Source organism: Muscardinus avellanarius (genome assembly GCF_963383645.1).
Source record: "Muscardinus avellanarius genome assembly, chromosome: 6".
In the NCBI taxonomy this organism is placed as follows: Eukaryota; Metazoa; Chordata; class Mammalia; order Rodentia; family Gliridae; genus Muscardinus; species Muscardinus avellanarius.
Genome location: NC_137791.1, coordinates 87,352,084 through 87,374,178, shown reverse-complemented (window position 1 = coordinate 87,374,178; position 22,095 = coordinate 87,352,084). Strand labels below are relative to the sequence as shown.

The 22,095-nt window shown below is 32.4% G+C and overlaps 1 protein-coding gene across 1 annotated transcript; it reads left to right on the top strand.

The window, feature by feature from the left end:
* Positions 1-21,302: 21,302 nt before the first annotated feature.
* Positions 21,303-21,848, top strand: LOC308264542 (ADP-ribosylation factor 1-like; the record flags this gene model as incomplete). Its single annotated transcript, XM_080697859.1, has 1 exon — positions 21,303-21,848. The coding sequence occupies one exon, from the start codon at positions 21,303-21,305 to the stop codon at positions 21,846-21,848; it is 546 nt and encodes a 181-aa protein (XP_080553985.1).
* Positions 21,849-22,095: the final 247 nt, after the last annotated feature.

The window sequence follows — 22,095 nt, the reverse complement described above, 5'->3', positions numbered from 1 at the left end:
TATGGACAATATTAACAGGTATTTGTGCCTAAAACTATATAGTATGCTTTGAGTTTAAATGCCTTATATAAAAATTAGTAAATATTTCAGTAACTATATTTACAGAGTGTGAAAAAATAATGTTATCACTTAAAAATAGCAATATTTTCAGTATGAACCTTCACATGTGATTTACAAAAATTACTAGCATAACATCTTGGAGTATTCAGTTTGACATCTTTGGATATTTTGCTAAAATAAAATTTCTATAAATGGAAGAAACTGTTAAGAATTCTCCCTGTTCCCAGATCAGAAAGAGTAAGACAATCTCTGAGAAAATGTCAATGGCAGTTGACATTTGTGGTAATAAAATAAAAATTTAAATTGACTCATTTTAATCATGTCTCAGATTATCAGTAAAGTTTTGCAAGTTAAATTCAGTATACAAGAATATTTTGCACTGCAACAAATCGCTAAGAACGACTTAGGGTAAAAATGTAAACGTGAAAAAAAATCACTAAATTATCACTTGAAAATATCCACACGATTTTAAAAATAATGCGATATTTTATGTTCAAAGTTTTTTGTTGTTATTAATTTACTCTCAAGGAAAAATAATTCCAAAATTATACATGTTAAAATGTATTATTAACTATATTCACCTTGTTTAAAAATAAAATAATAAAGATAGGCGTGGTGGTGCACGCTTGTAATCCCCGTGCTTGGGAGGCGAGACAGGAGGATCGCACAGTTTCGAAGCCAGTTGCGCTAACTTAAGAGACCCTGTTTCCAAAATAAAAAGTATATTAAAAAAAATAGGTCTGGGAGTGTAGCCCGAATGTAGAAGGGTTTCCAGGAATACCAGTACCACCAAAAACAAAAACAAAACAAAAAACAAAACAAACAAACAAACAAAAAAAAAGAAAGGCTGAGGGTATAGCTGGGAGGCAGAATGCTCCTCATTCAATGCCTAATATAAAAAAAATAAATACATGAAATGATTAGTAAATAAAAATATGAACAACAATAAAAGGTAAAAATAACTTATTTTTACAAATATAATAAGTAAATATATATTCAAACACAACCAAGTTATCTACAGAATTAAAACACTTAACTGATAGAAAATACCATATACATAAATAGAGAGAAATTGGTGGTATCTAGTTGTAAAAATGGATAACTTTACAGATAAATGGAGATGTCCTTATTTTCAAGAAATGGGGGTTTATTATATATTAGACTTTGAAGTATACTACATTAATTAAAACAAACAGTGGTAAAGAAAATTTGATATACCAAGATTATAGTGGGGAAGAACACATTGACAAGAACAATTTTAAGAGGCATAAAGTGGCTTAGTCTGTGAGATTGACAGGAAGAAACATTTACTCAGTTTATAAAGATCATTTTTGAATGTTGCAAATCTGGGATTAATGAAGAGCGGCATTTGGTAATACTGTTTTCCACTTATTTATTCTTAAAGGTAAGTTGTGGTAATAACATAAATACAAAACTACTAGTAAAATTAAAAATAATAGTTACAAGTGTTTTTATTCTCTTGTGATGAAAGTACAAAGGACTTACTGGCTATTGACAAACATTTTTTACTTGGATATCATGATTATTAGTTTATTAAAATGCTATATCAAATTTATTCTCTCCTTAAAGCAGTATCAAATTTTATTACCAATTCAAGTTGTTAGTTACCAAATGATTAAATCATAACAAAATTGATATTTGTATGAGTATACAATCTTCTTTATATTTACCTTTAAGTAAGATTTAATTTTTAAGCATATATATTCTGTGAAATATATTTCTGAAATATCTATTAATGCTTAAAAACTGAATATATATGTATATTTCTGTGAATACATTTATTCACAAAATAACAAAAATAAAAGTGATCTAATAAATGATACATAGAGATAAGAAAGTGGAGTCACATCATTGGTAAAACAAAACTTTAATAAAATGTCCTGTTTAAATGCTCAGATATCTTAAGAAATCTATTATCTTTTTTACTCTTAAAGTAATATGGAGTATTTTTAATTAAGAAAAGGATTTATTTTTAACTTATTCTTTGTACAAAGAAAAGTCCTATTGAGATGTCAATTTTTCCAGCATTCAAGAATGTTTCCTACAAGGAACTTCACCAAGTATCTACCACACAGATATTATACAGAAGATTAAAATCTGGAAAAAATTCTATTGAAAAGCAAGTAAAATCTACTTTTCTAAAAAGTTTGTAAATTCGATAAATGTTTACTGAATACCTGCTATGTAATATGCACAATTTTAGGTGTAAAATATGCAGTTTTTCCGGTGTGGTAGAACAAGCATATAATCTTAGTACTTGGGAGGCTGAAAAAGTAGGATCATAAGTTAAAAGCCACCCTCAGGAACTTAGTAAAATTTTGAACAACCTGGCAAGACCCTGTTTCAAAACAAAATGTTACCACTGTGATCTAAAACCTCAGACACAGACACACTTGTGCACACACACACACAAACACACACACACACACACACACACACACACACATAGAGAAATATGGATTTGGAGATTTCATGTATGTATATAAATATATATACAGTTCATTTTATGCCAGTTTTCAAGCAGGGGCAGAGAGCTCATGGCAACAGGAAAGTGAAAAGGGGAGAAGTTGCCACAGCCTGCCCCAAAACACTCAAACCTTATGGACCCTCCCCAGCAACCATTTTGCATCACCAACATAATTGCTTTGTCTGCTACATGAAGTCAGGGGAACATTGTCAATAAAATTATAAAAATAAAGAAAGTGGAAATACAGTTTACCTTAAGATTACATTGACTCAATGAGTAATAAACACTTTATCTGAAAAATCAATAAAAAATGAATTACAGTAAAATATAATTCATATTACCTTTTACAAAGAAATATTTAACACCCTACTCTTTATAAAAAATAAAAGCTATTTTTGTATAAAAATTAAAGAATCTTAATTTAGTGGATTAGAATTCATGAGATGTAAAAGATACTAATAAATTCTGTAATATAAGGACATTATGTAAGGCTTTTATGAAGGCAGAAACAAAATAATGTGAAAAAAAAACAGTATCTAGGAAGAAGATAGTAAAGTTTCCATTCAGTTTGGATTAAAACACATTTTAATTACCAGTAAAACATTTTGAAAAAAATCCTTTCTCTTTTTTCTGAAAACAATTCAACAATATAGAAAGTTGTCACAGTAAGAGGTTCGAAAAAACCTGTGTGAAACAGAGAACTTGACATTTAGATACAATTTTCATTTTTATAATGGACTTTTTTTCTTAAGAAACTCAATTAAAGTAATTTGTTGGTTATTGGATAAATGAATCCTGAAAATGAAAACATATTCATCTTTGTAGATTTCTTCTGTTCTTAGAGTGTTTTAATGGTTCCTTAAATAATTCATGCTGTTCAGTATGTTTTGCTATCTTTATTATTTTAGCTTATTAATATTTAAGTATAAAAGCAAATGTATTTGCTATATTTTGCATATTTGTTATATTAATTAACTTAATTTCTCTAATTAACCAGCTTTTATTAGCAAAGATATAGATATGGTACTAGTTATAAAAAATGACAAATATAAAAACAATTTTGATATAAAATACATTATTTGCAGGTGAATACCATTAATGAAGAAATAAAGTGCTGTATTGATACTTTATATTAATCATTGTAAACGAAATAAAATTGTCAAAAGATAAAAAAATATTCTGTACATATTCACAAAACAGAAATATTTTCCATTTGATGCTCTGGTGGAAAACACTAATTTTACACATTTAAATTTATTGAATGAAGAATGCAAAACCAGTAAATATCTTTCATTTGGTAATCCCACAGTAATTTAATAAATAAGTAAATATATCATTTTACTTTCATGTTGTTTATATTATAAATTATTTATTAAACCTCTCTTATACTTCTAAAAGTAATAAATTTATGTTAAAAAATCAAGGTTGTTTGTGCATTTAAGTAGTATTATTTCTTTTGGGAGGCTTGTAGGTATTTCAGTAAAGGTAGTTAGAAAAAATCTCACTCAAGTAATATTAATTAAAAATCTGAAAGCATTGAAGAAGTAGATCTTATGCCGGGCATGGTGGCACACACTTGTAATCCCTGCGCTTGGGAGGCTGAGACAGGAGGATAGCACAGGTTTGAAGCCAGTCTTAGCTGGCTTAAGAGACCCTGTTTCCAAATAAAATAGGTCTGGGAGTGTAGCCTGTATGTAGAAGGCCCCTGGGTACCATTTCCAGTACCACCAAAAAAAAAAAAAAAAGAAAAAGAAAAAAAAAGTAAATCTTATAGATAACTGGGAAAATATATTCAGAAAACGGAAAGGACAATTTGTAGAATATGAGACCAGAAAACCAGGGTTTTCATAGGACATGAATATCTATTTCTCTCTAGACCTCCACTTTCTTTCTCGACCTCCAAATTCTCTCTGAACCTCTTTCTTCTCTCTCACCTCATAAAAGCTATAGATTTTTAAAATATGCTGGAAATTTGTTATATAATTGTAAATAGTGACATGATTAGTCTGGTTTACATTTTTTTTATGGTACTGGGGTTCCTGGAAAACCTTCTACCTGTGGCTACACTCCCAGATCTATTTTATATTTATGTTTGGAAACAGGGTCTCTTAAGCCAGTGTGGCTGGCCTTGAACCTGCGCTATCCTCCTGTCTCTATCCAAGCGCGGGAATTACAAGCGTGCACCGTTACACCCAGCTGGTTTACATTTTACAAGAGTTTTTGTGTCAGGTTGACAGTAACAGCTACACAAGCATAAGCCTAGAAATGATAAATTGACAAATTATTGTGTTAATTTATGAAACATGATGGTATGTGGCTCAGCATAAGAAAAAAATGTAGGAGAGAAGTCAGAATAAGAATATATTTGAAAGCCTAACATCAGGGATATTTCAAAAAAGAATGTGAAGACAAAGGAGGAGACTTAGAGAATGACTATATTTTTGTAATTATAACAGAGGCTCCACTCACTGAGATTAGATTTGTAGAGGATAATGATGGGTATGGCAGTGGAGAAATGAATACATAAGTATATACATTATAGGATATATGCATATATAAAATATCTCATATATATTATATATACCCATATAGCTTATGAATTCATTTATCCATATGTATATCCATATATCTATTTCTATCAATAATATATATAGCTTATACATATACATATATAAAAAAGCCTCCTCATTATTAAGTAGAGAAAAAATCTGTTGAAATCTAAGATCCTCAGTTATTGAAGGAAATAATACAAAGTAAATAAACTCTGATCAATTAGTCTACTGAAGAACCCTGAGCTGTTTTCCTCTACAAATATTCCAACTATTGAATTTATTTTTGTTTCACTGTTAACATGCGGTTGCTATCACCAATCTCATCGCCATAATCCAAAATACCTGACCACCACAACTTAGAGGAACAGACATTTATTTGCTCACATTTCTGTATATTTAAAGAATTCAGTCCTTGTTAGGCCAGGTAAAGTCTGCGGAGCTCACAGCATGGTGAGGGGAATAGAGAGAAGAATGCACAGGCTCTGCTCTTACATCCACAAAGTCCGGAAGCAAGAGAATGAACAAGGGAAAGTGGAATCATACACAATTCCCAGTGCGATTTATCCCTGCAATGAAGCCCCCCTTCAATATGGCTGCCTTGTTTTCATGAATTCTGTGAAAACATTTTAAATCCAAACCATAGCCCAATCTTTCTGATCCCCAAGAAGTCATGACCATGTTACCATGCAAAATGCATTTAGTCTATGTTCAAGAGTTTCTATAGTCTTAACATTTAATATCATTCAAAAGTTCAACACCCAAACAAAGTCTTTGACACTCCAAGTAATATCTAGGCTCTGAGTTTCAAAAAGCAGTATGCATCAAATAGCAGAGAGGAAACATTTGCACTTCCAAAGAAAAGAATAGGTTCATGAAAAGTAGGAGTAAAACCAAAGCAGGATCAAAATCTAGCAGGACAAGCACTTAAAACTGCATTTCTAGTTTTGGCATCTGGGGCACATGGTGGTAAGAAATGATCGCAAGGGGTCTAGGCAGCCCTGCCCCTTATGGCCTGGTTGATAACTCATATTTTATGTGTTATAGACTCACGCTCAGGCCTATTATTTAGTCTTTATTTTGAAACAGGGTCTCAGTTGCAAAGGGCCTAAGTAGCTGAGGCTATCCATAAACTCCATCTTTCTTTCTCAGCCTCCCAAATGCTGGGATGTGGGGGCCATCCCGAGAGCGGTGGGGCTGAACAGGATGGTGTGTGCGGATGGCTGGAACAGAAACACATGGAACCGGGAGTTGTTTCAAGTAGGAATTTGTTTATTGCTCATGCAGCACTACTTTTAAAGCACAAAACCTCAGAGGGATTTCCAAAAGGGGAACCACACACACCAATCATTTCAAAGGTCAACTGAACATTTTGACTGCATGTCTTCTTTAAGCCAATCACCCCTAAGGGCACACGCTGATCATGAGTAAGGAAACAATGGGCTTGTGTGGCCACACATTTGGCGGTGAAATGCATCTTGGGTAGCTCCACCCCCCTTGCATCCACCCAGTGCCATCTTACATCTAAGCTTTTGCTGATTCATTCCAATGCGGACGTCTTTAAACTCAAGCCAGGCTGGCAAACTCTTTACAGGCTAGGAAGGTATGAGCCCCTACACTGGGATTACAAGCATGTACCACCACACCAGGCTTATGTTCTTTTTCAAGTGTGTTCTTTAAAAACTAATGCACAATCAAGGATTACGCAGTACTTAGAAAGTCTATAATGGTTATTTATGAGGAAAGATGATTACCTAAGACAGGGAAAGATGTTTAAAAAGAGTGGATAAGACCTTAAAAATTTTTTTTAACACAAGGGTGTATCATAAAATATGTTTACTAGATGAATATACTAATAATCTCAGCCATATTAACAGTCATTTTAGATTGCTGATCATAACTCTATAGCAATCTTTAAGTTAAGCGATTTTGCTCTAGTAAAACACAGCTACTCAAAGTTTTATTAGTTTAGAGATGCTAAGCATTATAATAATTTTATTATGATTAATGCATATTTTCCATTTAATTTAAATTTAAATCAAACCTTTGAAAACCAGGAAGGAACAAAACCAAGAATAAACCTTTGGACCCTTCAGAAAAAATATGACAGTTTCCTTAATATTTTGTTGGACTTTAGCCTTCTAAACTGAGTCAAAATAAGCTAATTTCACTGTATGCTACCTAGTTTGAGGTATCCTTTTATGGAAGTCTTAGAATACTCTGGTGAATTTGGTGTGGATCAGATATTTTATTATTAATTCCATCTCAAGGTCAATAATTAATGAATGTCTAGCCACAATCTAAGTCTGGCTCTAATATGTAGTTTTGTGGGCAGGGACACTGGAAACTCAGACCATGGGAATTCTACTTTTGAGCTTCATCCCCAGCCATATTTTATTATTTTTATTTTGAACAGAATCTCCCTAAGTTTCTGAGGGCCTCACCAAATTAGTGAATCTGACATCATGCCTGGAATCCTACTGTCTCAGCCTTTCAAATATTGTAATAACATGTTTGCACCACGATGCCTCTCTAATATGCAGGTTTTAGATTTATCATGCCTTCTGTTCATTTGTTGCTTTTCTGTCCCTGAATCTATACTTTAAATTTTTTTCCTTTTTATTTTTTCTGAGTTTGTGAGGATTGCAGTCTTTTGCTAGGGCAAAGATTTCCTGCCGCATTTCTAAAAACTGTGAAAAAACTGGGAAACAAAAGACCCTTTAAATAATGAAGAAAGATAACCAGTAGAATACTGGGAGAGGATTTGGGGAGGGAGGTCAAGTGGGAAGGAAGGAGACTTGTTAAGGAATCACTTCAAGTAATCCTATGAAGCTATCAATACCAATTTCAATTTTATGAATGGGTAAGGGGAGGTTGAAGGGTGGAATCTAAGGGAAATGTACCGGGTGCTGTGTAAATACATGTTTCTGTCATACAAACCTCAATAAGTTTGCAACACACCAATAAAAGTGTATTTTTTAAAATGTTTGTTTTCAATAATTTAAAGAGATTTGGTGACACAGTAGAGCACTGATTTTTTAAACCACATATTTTAAAAGAATACAGCCTCATCTAGTGTCTCTAGTTTCATTTTCTCATCTATACAATGAGGACAGTAATTAAAAAACCCATAAAGTTTTGAGAATTAAATTAATAATCCAGGCCAAAAGTTTCTAATAGCTTTAGGTTCCACAGTCAGTCAATAAAATTTAGCTGTTATTTTTGGAGGTGCTTCATTTTCTCAGATGTTTGTCTTTTACATTGAGTGAAATAAAAATGTTTTCACTTTTATTTCATGTTGTAGTAAATGAATTATGAACATTTATAGAAAAAAACATTTAAGGTTTTACTATAGTGAGATTTTTAGACTTAGAATAATATGTGAACATACAAAATTTTAGTTTTTGAAAATAAATTTTATACCTAATTCTATTGTAAATTAATGTCTTTAAATATCTTCTGCGGGCACATAGGATGACAGTAATGATGTAGAAAATATTTAATGATCAACAGTGGATTAACCCACCAAGTTAAAGAGGTTAACTGCTTCAGTAGTACTCTAAACCCAACTCTCTTATCTCATAAATTATTACTCTAAGTATCATTAAATGAACAAAAAGAATGTAAAATATTTGTAAAACTGTATTTATGTTACCCATCATTTTCTCATAGTACAAATATATATATATATATATATACATATATATAATATTTTATATTTTATCAATATTGTACTTTCTTCTTTACAATTTCTAAAACATTTATAGTTATAAATTATACATTGGATTTTTCAAATTGACTATTTCAGATATGACTGAACACCTTGATACCCATTTCAAGTTTTAAATTATATGATTAAATCTGCAGTCTCTAAGTAGGAGAAATCTGTGTGAAATATAGTAATAAAAATGTTAGACATAAGAATATTAGGAGTGAATTAAATTTAATTTAGATAAATGGACTCAGTCTAGCAGAAGTACTTTCCAAAAGAAACGTAAGTTAAGTGTCAAATAGTAAAGAAGCTAAGATTAAAAGTATGAATTACATTTTCTAATATTATTAAAATTATTATTGCCACATGAGCATGGCAGATATATTGCATATATAATTAGTATTAAAATAAAATATAAGATATTAATTCTTTTTAATTGGAAAAATTCTTAAGAAAACGAGAAGTTTCTATTTCCCAAGATTTGTTTCACATAATATTTATGAGAATACTTCAATAAAATTTCATTAAAAATACTTTAGTAGCCAGGTGTGGCGGAGCATGCTTGAAATCCCTGCTCTTGGGAGGCAGAGACAGGAGGATTGTGCAGGTTCGAAGCCAGCCGTACTGGCTTAAGAGACCCTGTTTCCAAATAAAAAAGTATAGAAATAGGTCTGGGAGTGTAGCCCGGAGGTAGAAGGGTTTCCAGGTGAAGGACCTAACTCAGCTTACACCATGTTTTACTAGCCCCAAGAACGAGGAAGTTAAACTGTAACTGTGGAAAGTTGGAAAGTTACAGAATTGAGTAAGCCTGTAAAACAGGATAGGGTGGGTAACTAACTGCATACCTGCGGATTAACCGATAAGAGAAGGCAGTTACAAAATAACCCCGGGACTTTCCACCAAGCCAGTACCAGAAAAGCCGGAGGCAAGCAAAGGTCATTCAGCTCCTCATTAACCTGAACCAATAAACCTCCTGTAACTATGCTTTTCCGCTTCTGCACCCCCGCTTCTGCCCCCTACCCCCTATAAAAGTTACCTAAAACTCACCTAGGGCGCGCAAGTCTCTGTGCAGACTCTGTCGCCCACAGGTACCTGTGTTCCGCAATAAAATCCTCGTGCTGTTGCATCCAGTGGTCTCGGACTGATCTCTGGGTCTCGGGGTCCCCATTCCTGAGGGAAAGACCACTCGGGGGTCTTTCACAGGAACCCCAGTACCACCAAAAAAAAAAAACATACTTTATTATAAAATACTTTATTTTAATTATTTTTATTATTGAATATTTTCAATTATCTACCAAGTATAGCATATTCACAACGGGGTCTACAATTTATACATACACATATATACATATTTGTTTATGTGAAGTATAGGAATACAGGAGTACTGTACACAATGTGCATTTGACTGCAGTTAATTTGGTTTAATAGCAAGCAAACTATAAGGGAGAAAATTGAGATTTTCTTATGTAGTTATATTTGCTTTTATTTTTTGTAGTACTGGGGTGGAACCCAGAGGCTTTCTACCTCCTGGCTATATTCCCAGACCTATTTTATATTTTATCTGGAAACAGGGTCTCACTAAGTTGCTTAGAGCCTCACTAAGTAGCTAAGTCTGTCTTCAAACCTGTGCGATCCTCCTCGCAAGTGCAGGGATTACAAGCGCCTCCACACCTGTCCCTTATATTTGCTTTTAAATGTGAAACAAACCTGGGAGTTACACAGTAGATTTTCTTTGACTAAGAAAAATAGTCTTAGTCAACAACAACATAATTTAAGATGGAATAATGACTATTTTTAATTGCATGAAAAAATTAATAAGTTGAAGATAGCCAGTATAAAGCCTTTTAGAACAGTTTAACAATAGTAATAATACAAATTTATAAATTATAATCTAAGCTCAGTATATTGGTGCACACTTGTAATCCTAGCACTTGAGAGGTTGAGACAAGAGGCTCCAAGGTTAACAGCCAGCCTCAGCAAATAGTGAGGCTCTTCACAACTTAGTGAAGTCCAAATTAATATAAATATAAATAAATATATATATACATATATGTGTGTATATGTGTATGTGTGTGTATATATATATATATATATCATGCACACACACACATATATATATGTGTGTATATATATAACCAGGCATATAGAATGCCCCAAGGTTCCATCCTCAATACCACACAAAATGTAGTGAATTACATTTTTTTGTATTTAATTTTGTGGCTCTTTTGTTAAATTTAAAATAATTTTAATTAGTGCATTGTAGTCATACATTTTACTGGAGTACAAAATGGTAGAGACATATATGCACATATTACTCAATTCCCATCTTATGCTTTCAACCCTCTCATCATGTTTAGCTTAATGATTGACTTAATGATTGACTCTGATATGTTTCCGAGTATACATCATGTACATTAGGGCATTTTTCTTTTCTTCCCTCCCCTCCCCCTCAGTTAGGTAACCTTATTTACTCATCTATGGTGTCTTCTTCTTTGTCTAGAGTTCCTCCTATCACCAATTGTCTCCCGAGCTTCCGCCTATTAGCGAGAGCATCCAATTTTTTACTTTTTGTGATTGACTAATCTTTTTTTTTTAATTGGTGCACTGTATTCATACATCATAGTGGGATACAAACTTTTGTAGACATACATGCACAAATCACCCAGTCAGCCCCCACCTGATCCCCACCCTATTCTCTCCCCATCCCTCCTTCCCATGCTTGACTTAGTGGTTGATATCTAGTATTATATCAAGTTATCCAATATTAAAAATGATAATCTCCCATAACTGTTTCATTTGTCTGATACCAAGCTTTTGATGACTTAAAGATAACATTTCAATATTTCTTTTTGCTTTCTTTCTTACCAGAGAATCTATTTTTTCTATTTTTTAGGTGAAACTATCATATATTTATATATTTATTTTTCAGAAAAAAATCTATCCTAATATGGAATATGGATTCTAGATACTCAAAACGATCTTGAAAAAGAACAAAGCTAGAAGATATATATTTTCTGATTTCAAACCAAATAAAGCTACAATAATTGAAACAGTGTAGTACTGTTCTAAAGGCAGATATATAAACCATTGGAGTTAAATACAAGCCTAGAGCTAAACTCTTCCCTATATTGTCAAGTTATTTTTGACAAGGTTTCCACGAACATTTGGTAGTAGAAATAATAATCTTTTAACTAGATATTGTTGAAAAATAATAATTACATGGAAAAGAATAAAATTGGACCCTTACCTAAACCCATATACAAGTATTAACTCAAAATAGATAAAAGACCTAAATATAAATCTTAAGACTATAAACTTTTAGAAGAAAATCTGGGTCATAAAACCTCACAACATTGAAATTGGCAGTGATTTCTTGGATATGATTTCAATGGCACAGGCAACAGAAGAGTATACTTAACATAATGTTCTTCAGTTCCACCCATTTCCCTGCAAATGACACAATGTTTTCTTATATATGGCTGAGTAAATTTCCATTGTGTACATATCCCATATTTTTGTAATCTATTCAATTGTTGATAGACATCTTGGCTAGTTCCATAGTTTGGCAATTGTGAATTGTGCAGCTATGAACATAGTTATCCCTGCATTAGTTTGGTAGTTTACTTTCCATTCTTTTGCCTAAATACATAGAAGTGGTATTGCTGAATTATATGGTAAGTTCATTCCCATTTTTCTGAGTATCCTCCATAGTGTTTTCCAAAATTGTTGTACTAATTTGCAATCTCACTAACAATATATTAGAGTTTCCATTTCTACACACCATTTCACCAGCATTTGTTGTTATTTGTCCTTTTAGTGAGTACCATTCTAATTGGAGTTAGGTAAAATCTCAGGGTAATTTTGATTTACATCTCTCTGTTAATGATGTTGAACATTTTTTATATGTTTATTGGAAATTTGAATTTCTTCTTATGTGGAGTGTCCATTTAGTTTGCTTGCCCATTTTTTTTACTGTGTTGTTTTCTTAGTGGTGAGTTTCTGAAGTTCTCTGTATCTTCTAGATATGAGTCCTCTATCAAAGGACATATTATGAGTGAAAATGTTATCTGGATTTCTTTTTCAGTGTGAGCTTATGGTTGGCATACATGAAAGCTTCTGATTTTTTAAGATTGATTTTGTTTCCAGACATTTTGCTGAATTTTTTCATAAGTACTATTAAGACATTAGGTTGAGTTTTTTCAGTCTTCTAAATAAAGTAACATGTCATCTGCAGAGATAGTTTTAATTCTTTTTCTATTTATACACCTTTGATTTACTTCTCTTACCTTATTGTTCTGGCTAAAATCTCAAGTACTGTATTGAAAAGAAGTGGTGATAATAGGCATCTTTGATTTGTTCCTGATTTTAAGGGGAACTCTCTGAGTCTTTCCCCATTTAATATGATGTTAACTCTGGACCTATTGTATCTTGCCTTTATTATATTGAGGTATGTTCCTTCTTTTCCAATTCTTTGCAGTGCTTTTAGCATGAATAGGTGTTATATTTTATTGAATGCTTGTTCAGCAAGTATTGAAATGATCATGTGATTTTTTTTCTTTGGTTCTGTTTATGTGGTGAACTACATGGATTGTGTTTTGTATATTGAACCAACCTTGTATCCCTGGAAGGAACCTAATTAGATATTAACAGAAATAGGTCCTTTCCAAGTATGTAATTTAAAAAGAAACATTTGACAATTTATTTCAATCATATCTATTATTAACAGATATCAGTAATATGATTTGTTGTTGATCATTACAAAATTTTCAGCAAAATTTTTTTTAAAATAACACACAGGATTAAATTATTCAGTTTAACAGTCTAGAGAATATCAGTTCTAAACTTTTGGTGTACACTAATTCCAGACCTTCTTTGCATTTAACTAGATAAACACTTTCTTTTTAAGATTATGATTCACAATAAGCAGCAGAATACAGTGACTCAGATCAGGAGCTCCCAACTAGAGGGCGCTAAACCAGCTCAGCTGCCTTGTCCCTAAAGAAGTTGAGGATTTACAGTTGTAAATCCCTAACTTCTTTTTTAAATTTTTATTTTATTTTATTTTATTATTTTGTTACTAGAGATGTAACTCAGAGCATTCTACTTCAGAGCAATACCCTAATCCTATTGTTTTACTATTTATTTTGAAACAGGGTCTCACTAATTTGCAGAGGGCCTCATTAAGTAGCTGAGGCTGTCCAAGAATCACAATCCTCCTGTCTCAGCCTCTCAAGTACTGGAACTGCCACCATACCTGGCTTCTAAATGCTTAACTTTTATGTACTTTATTTTTTCTCCTTTTAAATGTTAAAAAATAATATAATCAATCACGCATCTAACTTCTATGTACCTTATTTTTATTTCAAAAATGTAGAAAATGATATAATCTATCACACATAATTGTGGAGGGTCAATTATTTAAAATATACAATGCATTTGGAGCTAAGCATCATGGCACATGCCTGTAATCTCTGTACATGGGAGGCTGAGACAAGAGGATCACAGGTTTAAAGCTAGCCTCAGAAACTTAGCAAGACTATTTCTACACAAAACATTTAAAAAGGGTTAAGGGCATAACTTTGAAGTAGAATGCCTCTGAGTTCAATTCCCAGCACTATCTTGCTTCTTATCCCCCAAAGCAACAACAAAATAATACACTTGAGAAAAAAGCAATCTACACCTTCCATTTTAATTTTTTGTATTTTTTTTTTTTACTAGAGATCGGAAACAAAAACATTATACCTCTCATTTCACTCTTGGACAATTTTTTTAAATTTTTGTTTGGAAACAGAGTCTCATTAGCTTATTGATAGTTTCACTATGTGGCTGAGGCTAATTTTGAACCTGAGATGGTTTTGTCTTAGCCTTCTACATACTGAGATGTTAATGTATTGTTTGCTAACCAGCTTTTTAAATAACGGTTTTAGAGAACAGTGAGTATATTCAAAATGATATTTTATTTCATTTTATATAGTATTAACTAGTCAGATGTATTTATTTAACTGATTTGATATGTTGATACAATTTATAGACATTTTGGAATGTGCATCCTTAGACACTGTTCTACTAAAGCTCATTTATATTCATGTTTGTCAATTTTTTTATTTTCAAATGACAAATGTGTTTTATCAAGTTACATGATTTGAAGGGTCCCAATTCACTAAAACTCAGGATGGCAGTTTGTGAAAACAACTATAGATATGAGAAGTTTTGCATGTTATGTCTTTCTTTGTTACTCGTTTATTTCTGTTTTCTCTTCTATTTCTTATTTAATTTGTTTCTTTCAATCTGTCCCAAAGAGTTTGCAATCATAACTAGAGAGGAAATAAAAATTAGAATTATCTATCTTCCAATGCTGCACATCGCAACCTACAATGTGGAGATGATAATAACATGCTGCCAAATTCTGTTATTCTGCTTTGTATTTAAGTTTAAGGATCATAAACTTTACCCAATTTCTCTCCCTTGTGCCAAGCAGGGAAGTGAGCATAACCTGCCATCTGGTGGGAGTGAGGCAAATGATTTCTGGAGGAATCAAAGGATGTGTATACATAAATAGAAAAGTTAATGTTCATTAGAAAAAATGCAAGGAGAGAGGCTCTTTGCACAGTGGTTGCTGGAATGAGGTAAATTAGAGTTTACATAGTCTATCAGAAGGTGAACTTTTGTCTTGCCTTGTATTATTGTGCGTTAGTTTTACAAGAGAAACTTGAGACCTGAAATATAATGAAATTGGCCTTATTTAAATGTGCGCCAGACCTTGAAACTGAAAACATATGCATACCAAATTCATTCTAGGAACGATAATTTTTTTAAACCTTTTAAGGAAGAGGCTTGCTAATTCATTTTATTTAAATGATGACAATTTTAAGTGTCCTAATATAAATTTATAAGATGATCAAATATTAAAAGTCGAAATGAATTTTCACTTTTTTATTTTATCATAATGCACACATAGTCAATATTTTAACCTTATTTTCTTATACAAACTAAGAACCTAATATCTGCCTTACTGATTATAATATATTGAATGATGCGTATAGATCTCCTAAATACTAGAAGGATCTCACATAACACGTTATTTTCCTGAACTATGTCATTTCCCTAGAAATTCTGCCACAAAAATAATATAGAGCTTAAGAGATTTGTATGATAAAACAAAACAAAAAATAAGTCTATGTTGTTTGACTTGAAATTTTGTGGTAGGTTTTTTTTTTTTTTAGTGTCTTCATCTGAGAATCTGTTTGGTTATAAATTCATTTCAAACTCTTGGTTTTGTATTTCTAGTTTAATTAAAAAACTGCATTTGATTCCAAATACTCCGGAAATTTTAAGAAAAGCTTTTTAGAGTAAAACATCATCACAAACTGAATGACAACCACAGTATTTGTTAAATTGGGTTCAGGGGGGATATTTATTCCATCTGTTATTTCAACTAAACTGCATTTCTGCATTAAAAGTGTTTCATGAGGCTCCAGTGAATGTGAAGCATTTGTGATTCATTTTATACCAGAATATTTCAGAATAATTAGCTTTCAGTGGAGAGCTACTGTCATGAGCCAAGTTTTAAAATATGCTATTTTTCTGAATTTTGTGGCCATGAAGGGATACTTTCAAAGAATATTAGGCTGGCATGTACTACTAGTAAAATGTCATTTTACAGTTATTATCTAGGAAAGGATACTTTTAGAATATCCCTTTCTCGCTAACATAGCTAACAATGCAGCCCAATACAGGGAGATTTCTTCTATATACTTGTACATTATAAAACTATTAAATTATGCTTTATAAATAAGTAACATTTCCAAAAGTGGCATAATTAAGTTTCTTAAATGACTTATTCATAATTCATTTACTAATATTTTATAGGTCTGAAGCCGGGCATGGTGGCGAACACTTTTAATCCTCACGCTTGGGAGGTGGAGACAGAAGGAGTGCACAGATTCGAAGCCGTGCTGGCTTAAGAGACCCTGTTTCCAATTAAAATGTATAATATAGGTCTGGGAGTATAGCCCTGAGGTAGAAGGGTTTCCAGGAACCCTAGTACCACAAAAAGTAAAATAGGGTTGGAAAAGTAGCTCAGAGGTAGAATGCTCCTGGATTCCATTCCCAGTACCACAAAAAAATAAATAACAAATAAAGAAATGGGCAATTGAAGTTAATATGTACTTCTCAAAAGAAAAAAATACAAATAGGCAACAATATTTAAAATTGCTCAACATCATTATCAATCAGGTAAGTGCAAATTAGAACTATACTGAGATTCTATCTAACTCTGTTAAAAGGGCAACTGTCAACAATACAAACAATAATATTAGAGAGTACATGAAGAAAAAAAATTCTTATACAATGTTGGTGGGAATGAAAATTAGTACAACCACTATGAAGAACAGTATGGAGGTTCCTCAAAATAGAACTACCATATTAGCAAGCTATGCAACTCCTCAGGATCTTCTAAATATATTAAATTAGAATACTACAGTGATACATGCATACCCATGCTTATAACAGTACAATTCACAATCAATAGAACCAAGGTATCTTTAAATAGTTCTTTTATCCTTTCAGGATAAAAGAAATGTGGTATATGCACACAGTGGATATTACTCAGCCATGAAGAACAAAGATATTCCATTTACAGAAAAATAGATGGAACTAGAGAATGTTATGATGAGCACAGCTAGTCGCAAATAGTCAAGGATCATATGCTTACTCTCAGATATTGAAGCTACGGAGAAAATAGAAAAGAAGAGGGAATTTGTGGCAATAAGAAAAGACACCAGTAGACTAGTGAAAGGAGATCAAGATAGAAAATAGAGGAGAAGAAATGAAGGCTTGAAAAAGAAAAAAAAAATAATATTATGGTTATTTATGAAGGTATCATCATCAATATCACTAAAAGGCATGGGCATGGAGGTGTAGCAGGATGGGATGTGCAGAAAAAAACATGAATATATGAATAAACCAATTTGAATCCCAGTACAATATATAATTATATCACATCAATAAAATAATAAAGAATGCAGAAAGTCTTAAACTGGATGAGTTATTCATAAGTATAGCTTGAATAAAGATGACTTTAAAAATAAAAATCTAAGAAGTAAGACTTTATTACAAATTTTACATTGTATGTTTTGATATGATTTGTACTTTTTAGGCACTGATTGAATAATTTTAATCAATATTAGTTCAATATTTATTAATTTAATTAGGACAGTGTTCCACATGAAACTTTAGAATTTATTTATATCATTTTCATCTTTACCAGAAAAAGAATGTCTGTATTTTTTAAAAAGTAAAAAACAAAAGTCTTTGAACAGTAAACTTAGAAAAATGGTACTGGTATAAAAATCAAAATTTTCTGCCACTTCTAGAATCTTTAGTAATGATCAACTTTGATGACAAAAAATGTAAAGCTGAGAATAGTTGAAGCAATCTAATCAAGTATTTTATTAGATGAATTTTAATTACTATCTCGGGATTAACTTGAAGTATGAAAAGTTCTTAAAATATTGGTGGCTTATGCTTGATGGAATTTATATTTATTATTCTAAGTATATTGGGCTTTAATATTAAAAACTCACATGTAAATTAAGCATCATATATGTATGAAAACAAGTATGCATTCTATAATTAATCTTGATTGATTTGTACCTAGCTCGTTTTATAGCTGATTAAAGGGACTTCTAACCTTCATAACATTTTGGTAAGAAATAAAAAAAATACTGACAACACCAAGTTTCATCTTATAATGGATTCACAATAGTTTTTACCAACAAAGACATTCACATTTTCTCTGTATTTTATGCTTACCCGCCTTGTTCTGTTTTTTGCCATTCTCCAGTTTCTGCATTGGAAAACTGATGTCTGTTGATTAAATCAACAAGTTCCCATGCTCTAGTTCACTGATCACTTTGTCAGTTAAATAGCCTTTTTGTAATTTTTAGTGAAGAATTAAGTCATTATATTTAACACCGTGTTACATTTTTTTTAAGACAGAGGTAGACTGGCAGTTGCAGATGGCCAACTATTGTCCAAAGCATCCTGCTTTGACTTCCTCTTTACATATCCTAAAATATTGGTAATAATCCTAAGTATAATTTTGTGTTCTAGGAAAATATTTTAATTAGCTTCATTTTGTTTAGGTTCTAATATTATCTGAATATTTTTAAATAATGTGTTTTTATTTATTTTACTTTAAAGATCAATAGTTTAAATATTGAACTGCAAAACTTTTTACAAATTCAGTACAAAGATTGATGCTGGATAACATTGACTTTGTCTTAGCTTTAGATAATGGGAGGAACAGACCTCCAAGGAAATTAAAACCTGCACCTACTTCAAAATCAATGTTTATGTTCAATATCTGTTTTAAGTATATATTATTGTAACTTTATTAATATAATATTCTCTGCTGTGAGCATAGATTAGTGAGATACATTAGTTGTTTTGAAGGCTCAAATAAAAATAAAGTTCTAAAGTAAAACTTTCATGTGATCTTGCTCGTTAATCACATGAACTAGTTTTACATGAATAATTCTAACATGAGACTTTATTTTTTACATTTAACACAGAAGTCAAAATATAAAATGTATTTCTTAATATGGTGCCAAAGGTCACTAAAAGATCTTAAAAATAATGTTTTGAACACATGATTTTATTTGTTCTCCTTAAAATAGACCATGGGGATAGAAGAAAAAACCCAACACTAAAATAAGAATATGAGATATTAGTAGGTATTACTAGCACACAATTGCCTATTAATTGAGAATATTTTACTTGTAAAAATTGAATAGCTTATAATTTTATGTTCATATATGAAGATAGCATTATAAATCTCACTAATGAATAATGAAAAGGAAGAAGGGGTAGCACTGTGGGTTGTGGAAAAAAACACAAAAAGTGATGTAAGCATATATGAATGTGTCACTTTTAACCCCATTATGTTTTATAATTACAGTTATACAATCAGAGATTTTATCAATCTTATTAGACAACTATTGCATATTAATTGACAATATTTTATTTATAAAGATTGAATAGCTCACATACAATATCTACCATTGACAAAAATAGTAAAATGGGATATAATTTGAAATCACCTGATCAAAAGAAAAATTTTAAATGAAGCAACAAAGCCAGGAGTAGGTGACACTAAGCTTACTTATGAGAGAAAAAGCTTGGAGTGGTAAATTTATCTTTCACAAATTTTAAAGAGTCATGGGGCAGAAGGCTAAGAACTTAAGCCAGAAATTTTTGAGAAATAATGTTAAGTTTTCCAGAGTTTTTTATTTGCCAGTAAATTCATGGGGTTTCCAATGGTAGTGCCACAATAATGTGAAGTGGAAGCAGAATAAGAAAAAAAGATTAAATATTGTTGACTGTGTCACTGAGCTTTAACTCAACTCACTTCATAATTAGCTGAAGGTAATAATTCTCCCATTTATTACTTGTTATCTCCTACTTATTACTTATTGTGGGTTATAAATGTCCTACAATAAAAATGGGATATTAAAATTATAAAAGAGATTGTTGTTACAATTGATTAGAGTAATATTTTTAAAATAAAATTAAAGTAGCCCGGGCATTGTGGCACATGCTTGTAATCCCAGTGCTTAGGAGGCTGAGACACGAGGATCACACAGGTTCAAAGTCAGCCTCAGCTACTTAGTGAGGCTCTCAGCAACTTAGAGATACCTGGGCTCCAAATAAAATATAAAATAGGTCTGGGATTATAGCCCAGATGTAGAAAGCCTCTGGGTTCCACCCCTGGTACCACAAAAAAAAAAAAATAATAATAATAATAATAAAATTAAAGTAACCTACAACTAGGCGATTCTAAGTTAAATTACTAAAATAAAAATAAATGAAAACATTAAAATTAATTATTAAAAAAATTCAAAAGAACAACAATAAGATTGGCTTCTGACATTAACAAAATATTTTTTTTATTTTTTTTGGTGCATTTGCATAGTAATATATGTAAATGTCTCTGATGATGAGAAACCAAGAAAACATATATTTTCTCTGTCCAAAAGTATGTCATTTTAGGTTACAAATATTAATTAAAGATTCATTTATTTTACAATTTATGTCCTTATTCACTATTATAAAAACATTATATAAAAACAATCTAAGTGTTTGATAAAAAGTAATAAATTGGTATTTCCAAAAATATTTTTAGAAACACATAAATAAAACCATGATGATTATTTGAATGCAATAAAGATTCAAGAGCATTAAAATGATTTTCACTATTTAAGTAAAATAACAATATGACTCTAAAAATAAATGACTCCATAGAGAATGTAAATTTTGTTTTAAAAATGTTTGCTTAGGCTGCGAGGTGAATGCTAGGGGCGAGCCGGGTCCGGGATCCTGGGGCCAGGGCGGGCCAGGCAGGCTGGGACCCGCGGGGCCCTTAGCAGCGGCGGCGGCGGAGACGAGCCAGGGCCGGGTCTCTGGCCAGTGTCGCTTCTGCCCGTCCACAAGCATGAGGAATATCTTTGCAAACCTCTTCAAGGGCCTTTTTGGCAAAAAAGAAATGCGCATCCTCATGGTGGGCCTGGATGCTGCAGGAAAGACAACGATTCTCTACAAACTGAAGCTTGGTGAAATTGTAACCACGATTCCTACCATAGGTTTCAATGTGGAGACTGTTGAGTACAAGAATATCAGCTTCACCGTATGGGATGTAGGTGGACAGGACAAGATCCGGCCACTGTGGCGCCACTACTTCCAGAACACCCAAGGCTTGATCTTTGTGGTGGACAGCAATGACAGAGAGCGGGTGAATGAAGCCCGTGAGGAACTTACGAGGATGCTGGCTGAAGACGAGCTCCGGGATGCTGTCCTCCTGGTGTTTGCTAATAAGCAGGACCTCCCAAATGCCATGAATGCGGCAGAAATCACAGACAAGCTGGGGCTACACTCTCTACGCCACAGGAACTGGTACATTCAGGCCACCTGTGCCACCAGCGGGGATGGGCTGTATAAAGGACTGGACTGGCTGTCCAATCAGCTCCGGAACCAGAAGTGAACCAGAACCCCTTTTCCCCCTACTTCCTCCTCTCCGCCCTCTGCTTTCCTCTCATGTGGTAAATGTGCGACTCTGTGGTCCTGAGTGCCAGAAGCTGTCTCCTTGGGTTGGTCAGTGTGCATCGCACCGTGCTGTACATGGGCAGACGCAGCCTGCAGCCAGGTTATTATTTAATGTAAATAGTTTCTGTTTCCACTGAGGCAGTTTCTGGTACTCCTATGCAATATTACTCAGCTTTTTTTATTGT